Below are 11,794 nucleotides of genomic sequence, written 5' to 3' on the forward strand. Positions count from 1 at the left end.
TTTTATTTAAAGAGAATCTGTATTGTTAAAAATCGCACAAAAGAAAACATACCAGTGCGTTAGGGGACATCTATTACCCTCTGTCACAATTTCACCGCTCCCCGCCGCATTAAAAGTGGTTAAAAACAGTTTTTAAAAGTTTGTTTATAAACAAACAAAATGGCCACCAAAACAGGAAGTAGATTGATGTACAGTATGTCCACACATAGAAAATACATCCATACACAAGCAGGCTGTATACAGCCTTCCTTTTGAATCTCAAGAGATCATTTGTGTGTTTCTTTCCCCCTGCAGCGATCTTCCACTGAAGTGTCAGGCTATTTCTTCCTGAAGAGTGCAGACAGCTGTGCCTGTATGTAATTCCTCAGTATGTGAAAGCCCAGCCAGCTCAGAGGAGGATTTATCCAGCTTGTAAAAGATAACAGAACAGAGAGAAGCTGCACTAATCTAAATATCACACAGGCAGTGTGCAGAGAGGGTGCAAACAATCAATGAATAATCCACCTTGGTGCTCAGATCCAGCTAACCTGATGTAGGTAGCAAATGCCGGTGCTCTTTCTCTGCAGGTCCACCACTCCTGCCAAATGTATACTCCACCAATGTAGAAGAAGGCACTCCACAGGCTTCAAACTTGCGTTTGTGTTTATTGAGCAAGATACATGTTACGAGTCAACTGACCCTTCCTCACCCTGGAACTGACCCTGGGAGGAAGGGTCAGTTGACTCGTAACATGTAGTGTGTCTTGCTCAATAAACACAAACGCAAGTTTGAAGCCTGTGGAGTGCCTTTTTCTACATTGGTGGAGTGTGCAGAGAGGGGCCTGGATGGGGGAGTTCATAGCAGAACCACAACACTGAAGAACTTGGCAGCCTTCCAGACACAGGCCTGACAAATCTGACAAGAGAGAGATAAGTTGATTTATTACAGAGATGGTGATAGTAGAATGTGCTGCAGTAAGCCAGAGCACATTAGAATAGCTTTTGGAACTTGTAGGATGATAAAAAACAGGATGCAATTTTTGTTACGGAGTCTCTTTAAAGAGAGCCGGGAAGAAATAAATATGAACAAATTTATGCAAGGCCAAACTGTGCCAAAAATTTCCATGAAAAATATAACCTATTCTGTGCAGATATAACCTATTGTGTGTAGAGACAATCAATGACTTGCTGACAATGTAGTGTATGCACCTTGGAGTGAAAAATAAAATAAAAAATTACAAGTGATATAGAATTTGCAAGACCATCTTTACTCATGACCTGATAATCAGCCTGATCTCAGAGCAAAAAATAAAATGCGACACTCACCATTTTTCAGAGGGGACTTTTACTTTATTCATCTTGAAGACGTGTTTATTTCACCATTGCATTCCCTAGATAGCAATAAGACAACCTGTTTTAGGTCATATGACAAATGTACAACCTCCATTCCAGAAAAAAAAAGTGGGATGTATAACATGCAAATAAATAGAATGTAATGATTTGCAGTTCATTAAAACCGTATAACTGAACAAAGACAACATGTCTAATATTTAAATTGAGAAAGCTGAGATAAGCACAAAAATATGAGCTTGTTTGAATGCATAACCCAGGGCGTGCTCCTCCTACACTGAAGCAATACCCGACTGGTTTCGTCCTCAAACATTTTCAAAGGTTCTGCTTCTGTATGGCAGGACCTCTTAAGCTCACATGGCTTTTTTGTATGTACCTTGATTGGACATACCATGTTATAAGTTAAGTGTGAATTTCATTTGTTTTTATCGAAATAAATAATTTGAACCCATTAGCACATGAACGAGTTATCTTGTGTACAATAACTTTGGGCACGACTGCTGCAGCCGGCTATACCAGGCTAATAGTAGAGCATCTAGATCAGGTAAATATCAAGAACCCCCTGCATTAGGCTGTGGGAGGCACAGTGGCAGGCTGGGGAGGCACAAAATAACATGGCACTGCAGTGCACGTAAAAAATAAAAATGGCTGGCAAAAAGTTAAGGGTAAGGGGTCCGCAGTCTCCCCCCATAAAGGGGCCACGCAGCTCCTCTTCATTTATGGCTGTGCAGTAGACGTGCAAGCCCGCCCATGCATGCATGATAGCACAGAGCCCGCGGTTCATGCTTACTGCACATGCGCGGGTGGGCTTCCGCAGCCATGAATCAGAGAAGCTGCGTGGCCTCAATATGCTTAGCGACAATGCCTTCTCGCTAATCTTTCAGAGGGCCACACTCATCAACGAGGGACATCAGAACAGTGAGGGAAAGCTCAATAGGATCCTGAGGCTTCCCTCTCTTTAGGTATCTTATTTTGTACCTGAGCTTCGGCTCAGGTACACTTTAAACGTCCTATTCCTAGCATTACATATGGGCATTGGTCCTGATAATCATTCAACCCAAAACATAACAGAGAATGGAGGGAACCTCAGCACTAGTCTAGTTTAGAGGACCCAGCAGGAAACCTCATAGGGTTTTATTCTCCAATCACAGCACCATATACAGCACTAAGCAGTGTAATTGGCCGAATAGTGTGGGCATAGGTTACTACAATCTATTTGAAACCTATCCCTTTCAGAGGGCGCCACTAACCCAATCACTTTAGCAGACTCTACCTATGAGGTTTCCTGCTGGGTCCCCTTATCTAGAATAGTGTCTAAACCTCTCCCGAAATGCCAGTGGATGTCCCATTACTCAAGGGAGGTGGAGGATTATAAGTATCAGAACTGGGGGCTAGTCTACTTTAGGGGATGCCTCAGGAAACCTAATAGGGAACAGTTCTCCCATCACAGCACCTTCTACAGTACAGCATGAAGCGTTTGGCCAAATAGTGTGGGCATATTTTGCTACAACCTATCTGAAACCTAAAGGTTCAAGAGAGTGCCATCCACCAAATCAAGTTAGCGGAATTTACCCATGAGGTTTCCTGCTGGGTCCCCTAAACTAGACTAGCGCCCAAAACTGAGCCCCCTTCCCTCTCCAGGGTCAACAGCTTCTAGTCTTTGCATCACTGCAGAACTTAAAGGGAACCAGAGAGGAATGCATTTTTAAAATATAAAAGGCTTTTATACATACCTGGGGCTTCTTCCAGCCCCATAAGCCTGGATCGCTCCCACACCGCCATCCTCCGCTTCCTGGATCCGCCGGTACCGGGCCAGTCTCTTCCGGCGGAAGCGGCCAATTGTCCGCATCACAGGGGCTCCCTCCATACCCGTACGCATGCGGCTGCGCAGTAGGCAGCCACACGCGTAACTGTATAGAGGGCGCCCCCTGTGATGCAGAGAATTGGCCGCGTCCGCCGGCCGACTGGCGGTAATGACGGGACCCGGTATCGGCAGATCCAGGCAGCGGATAACGGCGGCGTGGGAGCGATCCGTGCGTATGGGGCTGGAGGAATCCCAAGGTATGTATACTTGATCCTCTCTGGTTCCCTTTAAAGAAGAACATTAAAGAGGGACATGACATGTCTACTACTACGCATAAGTGCAGGTACTAGACTTGATGGGGTTCTGGATCAACAACAACGCACCTTCAGCAACCCATACAGCCAATAACTTGAGGAGCTTATAAAAATATTAAGTTAGCTTTTCCAATTGTAAACTTCAGTTATGTGACCGTTCCACTGACTTTGTAGCAGTGGATGCTGCCTCTATGACTTATAGACCTTAGTCTAGTATAGACCTTATAGAGAGGATGCTTGCTCCACCTTGGTGGTAGAACAAGAGTTGCCACATAGTTGCAAGGATTACATTTGAAATAAGTTAATGGCTGTCTTGGTACTGTTAGCCAAATTCCTGGAAGTGGGCTTTAAAAGGCAGAACAACAAACGTTATTTCTACAACATACAATTTAAGGTGGACCTGTACCCTTGCACAGGACAGAAGGAAAACAGAGAAATGCACCACGTATGTATTGAGAGAGTTCAGCCTGTCTAATACCCCCTCATATGTGACTAATCACCAGTGTAATTTGATCTCAGCTGTGTCAGCTCAGGAAACTGATCTGCCTAAGGCACAGCAGCTAATTTGTAAACACTTGATGTTAACAATATGTCTGCTTCCATGAAATCAGGAAGTAGATACACTGCAGATGTATTTCAAGATTTCTATTAGCTGTAGCAAAGAAATATTCTTTAAAGGACAACTGTAGTGAGAAGAGTATGGAGGCTGCCATATTTATTTCCTTTTAAACAATACCAGATGCCTGGCTGTCCTGTTAATCTATCAGGCTGCAATAGTGTGTGAATCACACCAGAAACAAGCATGCAGCTAATCTGGTCTAATCTGAAAATAAATTGTCAGAAACACCTGATATGCGCATACATTTGAAATCGGCGCCGGTAGACTTGGACGCAGGATACAGCCAGTATATGGCTGATCCTGCTTCTGCACAAGTCCGGGCCATTTTAATTATTATTCCCCCTCCAGGCCGCCATGGATTGTGGGGAATGATAAAATTTGGCTTCCAGCTATTGCTGGAGGCCGAATTATTGTGTTTTAAAAGCAACTTCGGCTCCGTCTTCTGACGGCGCCGACGTTACTCACGGAGCGCGCTTTACAGTGATGTGAAACACTATCTGCCCCCTTCCTGATTTCTTATTCTTTTGCATGTTTGTCACACTTAAATGTTTCTGCTTATCAAAAACTGTTAACTATTAGTCAAAGATAACATAATTGAACACAAAATGCAGTTTTAAATGATGTTTTTTATTATTTAGTGAGAAAAAAAAACTCAAAACCTACAAGGCCCTGTGTGAAAAAGAAATTGCCCCCTGAACCTAATAACTGGTTGGGCCTCCCTTAGCAGCAATAACTGCAATCAAGCGTTTGCAATAACTTGCAACGAGTCTTTTACAGCGCTCTGGAGGAATTTTGGCCCACTAATCTTTTCAGAATTGTTGTAATTCAGCTTAATTTGAGTGTTTTCTAGCATGAACCGCCTTTTTAAGGTCATGCCACAACATCTCAATAGGATTCAGGTCAGGACTTTGACTAGGCCACTCCAAAGTCTTCATTTTGTTTTTCTTCAGCCATTCAGAGATGGATTTGCTGGTGTGTTTTGGGTCATTGTCCTGCTGCAGCACCCAAGATCGCTTCAGCTTGAGTTGACGAACAGATGGCCGGACATTCTCATTCAGGATTTTTTGGTAGACAGTAGAATTCATGGTTCCATCTATCACAGCAAGCCTTCCAGGTCCTGAAGCAGCAAAACAACCTCAGACCATCACACTACCACCACCATATTTTACTGTTGGTATGATGTTCTTTTGCTGAAATGCTGTGTTACTTCTACGCCAGATGTAACGGGACACGTACCTTCCAAAAAGTTCAACTTTTGTCTCGTCGGTCCACAAGGTATTTTCCCCAAAGTCTTGGCAATCATTGAGATGTTTTTTTAGCAAAATTGAGACGAGCCTTAATGTTCTTTTTGCTTAAAAGTGGTTTGCACCTTGGATATCTGCCATGCAGGCCATTTTTGCCCAGTCTCTTTCTTATGGTGGAGTCGTGAACACTGACCTTAATTGAGGCAAGTGAGGCCTGCAGTTCTTTAGATGTTGTCCTGGGGTCTTTTGTGGCCTCTCGGATGAGTTTTCTCTGCGCTCTAGGGGTAATTTTGGTCGGCCGGCCACTCCTGGGAAGGTTCATCACTGTTCCATGTTTTTGCCATTTGTGGATAATGGCTCTCACTGTGGTTCGCTGGAGTCCCAAAGCTTTAGAAATGGCTTTTTAACCTTTACCAGACTGATACATCTCAATTACTTTTGTTCTCATTTGTTTCTGAATTTCTTTGGATCTTGGCATGATGTCTAGCTTTTGAGGTGCTTTTGGTCTACTTCTCTGTGTCAGATAGCTCCTATTTAAGGGATTTCTTGATTGAAACAGGTGTGGCAGTAATCAGGCCTGGGGGTGACTACAGAAATTGAACTCAGGTGTGATAAACCACAGTATTTTTTTAATAAGGGGGGCAATCACTTTTTCACACAGGGCCATGTAGATTTAGAGTTTTTTTCTCACTAAATAATCAAAACCATCATTTAAAACTGCATTTTGTGTTCAATTATGTTATCTTTGACTAATAGTTAACGGTTTTTGATGAGCAGAAACATTTAGGCTACTTGCACACCAAGACGTTGCGTTAGGTGCTACGTTAAGGTCGCATAACGTGCACCTAACGCAACGTATGGTGGTGCGTGAGAGGACGGTAGAGTGAGCCGCGTTATCCGTATAAGGTCTCCCAGAGTGGCGCTGATTGGCCGCCGGGACCACGCGATGCGGAGCGAGACATTCCGCATCACATGGTCCCGCCAGCCAATCAGCGGCCGCCAGTGCAGTGAATATTAAGTAGCCATGTGCGCGGCTACTGTAGCTGCATCTCCCCGCCCCCCACTGAGCATGTGCAAACAGTCTAACGCGGCTATAGCCGCTCTAACGCCGTAGCAAGCTGCACTTTCGGCAGAACGTGCAGCGTTACATGTAACGCAACGTGGGCTGTGTGAACAGCCCACTTGTGTTACATTGCTGTGCGTTGGGGGAGCGTTACAGGCGCACTAACGTGCGCCTGTAACGTCTTAGTGTGTAAGCAGCCTTAACCTGCCTGGCGGTAAGCCGCGCAGGAGGTTTTCTCAGGCTCTTCTGGGCCGATTTGCTTAATTTTTTTTTTGCTGAACGCAGCTAGCACTTTGCTAGCTGCGTCAGCACACCGATAGCCGCCGGCCCGCGCTCGATTGCCGCTATCCGTCGCTTGAACGGGATTTCCTGATCAAAGCGGGCGAGGGGCCAGCTATCATGTAGCGAGCCGATTTAAAAAAAAAAACAACAAAAAAAAAAACTGCTGCGCCTCCTCCTGGCGGAAAACATTAGACCGCCAGGAGGGTTAAGTGACAAACATGCAAAAGAATAAGAAATCAGGAAGGGGGCAAATAGTTTTTGACATCACTGTAGCTGTAATTCCTATTACAGTCAATGGTGGGGCCGGCTGTGCCCAAATCTACCTGCGCTGAAAAGCACTGCTTCGTGATAAGCTGCATGCTTGTTCAGGGTCTATAGCTAAAAGTATAGAGGCAGAGGATCAGCAGGACTACCAGGCAACTAGTATTGTTTAAAAGGAAATTAATATGGCAGCCTCCATACCCCCCCCCCCCCCATTACAGTTGTCCTTTAGGCCTCTTTGGATGGTGCGTTTGATGCGACGTTAAGGTCGCATAACGTGCCCCTAATGCAACGCATTGAAAGACTATAACTTGGACGTTATAGTACACTCTTTAGCCCTGCGTTTGGTGCGCCGTTTTCATTGCACAGTGATGGAACGAAAACGGCACATGCGTTACATTAAAAAAAAATTACTGAGCATGTACAACACACACAACGCAGCAGATTTATTGCTGAACGCACAGCATGCAGCACTTTCTAAATATTGCTACACGTTACACACAACGCAACGTGTGCACTGTGAATGTTGCACAGACTTTGCTGTGCGTTAGTCCACGTTAAAACATTTTCTAACGTGCGACTTTAACGTCGCACTGTGAGTTAGGCCTCTAAGGTTATTATGCTGTTCTGTATATTTTAGAGCAGAGAGGAAGTTCTGAGTTCAGGTCTGCTTAATGAAAAGGTTTCCTTTTAGATTTGGTAAATCTGCATGTTGATGCACTGCAGTGATAATTTTTGTCTAACTCCAAAAATTCAAATAATGTGTAGTTAAACAAAGTTGCATTACTGAGTTGATTGTACATTTTAAAGAATGCAGCTTTAGGAGTGATACTCATGAGTCTCTCTGAAACCAAAGATAGGGCTGGTGCACACCGAGTAGCTTTTTGAGCGTTATACGCTTGGTCAATGTATCTCAATGGGGTGGTGCACACCTGAGCGGGAGGCGTTTCGCTGAAACGCATACTCCCAGGGTTAGGCATTTTTTGGATTGCGGAGGAGTTTCTGCCTCCAATGTAAAGTATAGGAAAAACGCAAACCGCTCTGAAAAACAGCAGTTCAGAGCGGTTTTGCAGGCGTTTTTGTTACAGAAGCTGTTCAGTAACAGCTTTACTGTAACAATATATGAAATCTACTACACCAAAAACGCTTCAGAAAACCGCAAAATGCTAGCTGAAACGCTACAGAAAAATAAGAAAAAGCGTTTCAAAATCTGCTAGCATTTTGCGGATCTGCTAGCGGGTTTTGGTGTGCACCAGGCCAAAAAGAGAGTTCTGACAAGCCAATGGCTGATACATCCCTCAAACTTCCACCGATAAGTATAAAATCAGTTTTGGGTGGATTGACCGCATGGTTAATGATTGGTTTCCTAACATCCTAACAATCGTGTTACATTACATAGCTGTCTGTCAAGTAAACATTGTGAGGAGTGGCTCCTAACATAATTGTTCCTTAACTTAAAACCTTTTCATTTCGCACAACCCTAGTACAAACCATGCAATTTCCCATCAAATTTCCAGTCAGTAATTTTCAACAGGTCTAATCTGGCCCAACAATCAGTAATTTCCAACAGGTCGGATCTGATTTCCAATCATTTTTCTGATTGATTTTGTGCAGAAATTATTGAAAAATCAATTAGAAAAACAATCAGAAAACAGATCAGACCTGTTGGAAATTATCGATTCACCCCAGAAACGCCATGGGAAATTGCATGGTGTGAAATTGCATTGTGCCTGGAACACACAATGCATTTTTCCCATCAGATTGACAGTCAAATTGATTATTTCAGACAGATCCGATCTGATTTCTGATCGATTTTCCAATATCTTTTTTGTTTCAATACATTTTTTTAATTGAGAAAAACTGAAATTTTAAACATAATTTAACAATAACAAGGAATCAGCTGGTGTGCTTCTGCTTATACAATGCAAATACACATTGGGCTCTATTCACAATAACTTGCAGTAACTTTTTTTTTTGGTCGCAAATTTACCTCCAGTGATAATTACCGACTTTTTTCAAAGTTCATCAAGTTTATGGCGGATGGGAAAAAGCTGTCTTTCAGTCTGTTTGTGTGTGTGCGGATTAATCTAAAACGTTTACCTGATGGAAGGAGCTCAAACAAGGCATTTCCAGGGTAAGTGTTGTCCTTGATAATGTTTTTGGCCCTTCTCACGCTGCGAGTATTATACAAAAGTTCCAGTGATGGTAGTTCAGTGCCAATAATGGCTTCTGCTGTTTTAACAACTCGCTGCAGGGCTTCTCTAGTAGCCTTTGTGCAGCTGTTGTACCAGGCCGTCATGCAATTGGTCAGAACGCTTTCTATCACGGTCTCGGTAACTTTGCGGTAATTGGTCGGTAATATGTGAGGAAATAAAGCTTTTTTGACCACTATAAGGCAGCCCATATGCTTGCCACCCATTACACAGAAATGACCCAGGATAGCCTGTCACATTAACAGTGGACCTGAACTCTTACACAAGACAGAGGGAAAACGTATAGAAATTCACCCTGTGTGAATTTAGAGAGTTAAGCCTGTCTAATTCCCCGTCATCTGTGACTAATCACAACTGTAATTTGAGCTCTCAGCTGTGCCATCTGGGTGCCTCAGCAGAGCAGCTAATTTGTAAACACAGGATGTTAACAATATGTCTGCTTCCATAAAAGCAGGAAGTAGACATACTGGAGATTTATTGCAGGATTTATATCAGCTGTAACAAATAATTTTTTTAAAGGTTATTATTCTGTTGCTTATCTTTTAGATCAGAGAGGAATTTCCTCCTTGGCATCTATAATATCATTAAACCTCCTTGACGGTTATCCCGAGCTGAGCTCGGGGTAACCTGCGCAGGAGGATTGCTCTGGCCCTGCTGGGCCGATTTTCACAATTTTTTTTTCTACACGTAGCTAGCACTTTGCTAGCTGCGTGTAGTATGCGAGCACCGCCGCTACTAGCCGATTCACGCTGTGCCGCGCTGCCCCCCTTCAGACCCCTTGCGCAGCCTGGGCAATCAGTGCCAGGCAGCGCTGAGGGGTGGATCGGGACTCCCTCTGACGTCCCAACATCCATGACGTTGGTGACGTCATCGTGATCGTCGCCATGGCGACGGAAGAAGCCAAGCAGGAAATCTCGTTCTGAACGGGATTTCCTGCTTGCGCAGATCGCCAGAGGCGATCGGAGTGGGTGGGGGATGCCGCTGCTCAGCGGCTATCATGTAGCTAGCGCTAGGCTAGCTACAGGATCTTAAAATTTTTTTTAAAAAAAATATTTTTTTAAAAGTGCTGCGCCGCCCCCTTGCCGACATAATTGGAACGGCAAGGGGGTTAAATGACTGTACAAGGTCTGAAAGCACGCCTGGAGATTAGATACACTCGTCTTCTCTGTCTCTCATGTAAACTTGACATAAATCAAGCAAACAAAGCTCAAAAGGCTCTATCCTAAAGGCCAACAGAAGAGAAGTGAAAATTATCACCTGCCCTCTATAGGTGATAAAAAATCCTTATTTATCTCCAATTATCCGCACATTTATTCAGTTAAGAATTTCAAAGTGGAGAAAATGTAGACACTTTTTACCGTACATTTACCGCACGCAGTAAATTAAGGAGATAAATCTTTGAGAATTACACAATGGCAAACTTTTGGGTGATATTTTGCACATACTATTTTACCGCATGCGGTAAGGCTTTGTGAATATAGCCCATTGAGTTAGTTGATACATAACAGTGCAACTAGCATTCAAACATATTATAACTCATTCCTAGTGTACAAGAGCTTGAAGTAGGCACGATAAGAATCAGATCTGACCAATAACTTTTATACAAAATCGATCAGGAAAAAAAAATTGGAAATCAGACCGTACCTGTCGGAAATAATTGGTTCGACCGTCCATCTGCCGGCATATTGCATTGTGTGTACTAGGCACACAGCATAAACAGGACCCTCTGAACATCTGCACTGACATTTAACAAATAATCCTGCATCATTTTAACTATGCATCATATAATGATCTGCAGATGAGATTCCTTTATATTTTATGTATGAGTAGCATTGCTGAACAATGACATCATTTCTCCAACACGAAAACCACCACTAAATGAGGAGGACGCTTTGTGTCTCTATGACAACCTTGTTTCAGTCGGCACAATGACATGTACATGCCAGAACAGCATAAACACACAAATCAGCCACATAAGGCAGGTGCAGGCTGGGGCAAGCGCAGTATCACCCACAACAGAGCCACACCACCTTAACAGCAGCTAGCAAGTCATCGCCACCCTGCGAGGAGGACAGTGCGGTCACCATTCACCCCACACCTCCAGGCCTCATTACCTGATCCTTGCACCTCGCCTCCGGCTGCACCAGGCTGCTCCTTCTAGCACAGCATACAGACAGCAGCAGCAGCAGCAGATGGAAACGAGGGCGGAGCTGGGGAGCTGCTAGGATCCGGTGATGGGCAACTGGGCGTGTCTACGCAACTACTGAATAAGGGGAGGTGACGAGCAGTATGATTGAGCACAGCCTGCCTGTCTGAAGAGGAGGGGCAGACATTGCAAGGCGTGAATGAGACGTTCGCTGGGCGGAACCAAGCTCTCTGGTTGGTGGCGGTGCGGAAGCGAGAGAAGGGGGCAGTTGTAGTCGCTGCAGTGAGAACAGCTGATGAGGATGACTTATGTCCGTATTAACCCTGCGTCCGCCAAAACTGGCCCTTCTACTCTTCTGACTGTGTAGTCTGGTTTTAATTAATGCACCTAGTTCAGCTTTCTCTATGGATTTACTGCAAAGTTAGTGTTTCACAGTTAGGAGGACCCCTCCAGTGAGCATTGGAAAATGTATGTGCTTTAGCGACTGGACTGTTAAGACTGCTAACATTTGCAGTTCTTT

The 11,794-nt window shown here is 44.1% G+C and overlaps 1 protein-coding gene across 2 annotated transcripts in view; it reads right to left on the reverse strand.

Moving 5' to 3' along the window:
- The window catches only part of AGTPBP1 (ATP/GTP binding carboxypeptidase 1), a 180,986-nt gene extending 169,592 nt beyond the window's left edge, over nucleotides 1-11,394 (reverse strand). The window contains exons 1-2 of one of the 2 annotated variants that reach the window (XM_068237116.1): nucleotides 11,243-11,394; nucleotides 1,305-1,369 (exon numbers count right to left, since the gene is read on the reverse strand). In XM_068237116.1, coding sequence (XP_068093217.1) covers nucleotides 1,305-1,336 — 32 coding nt within the window. In that variant the 5' untranslated portion in view covers nucleotides 1,337-1,369; nucleotides 11,243-11,394. Of the gene's footprint in view, nucleotides 1-1,304; nucleotides 1,370-11,242 lie in introns of those variants that run through there. The other variant, XM_068237126.1, reaches the window with a different exon arrangement.
- Nucleotides 11,395-11,794: the final 400 nt, after the last annotated feature.

The sequence above is a fragment of the Hyperolius riggenbachi genome, chromosome 1 (assembly GCF_040937935.1).
Source record: "Hyperolius riggenbachi isolate aHypRig1 chromosome 1, aHypRig1.pri, whole genome shotgun sequence".
Lineage (NCBI taxonomy): Eukaryota > Metazoa > Chordata > Amphibia > Anura > Hyperoliidae > Hyperolius > Hyperolius riggenbachi.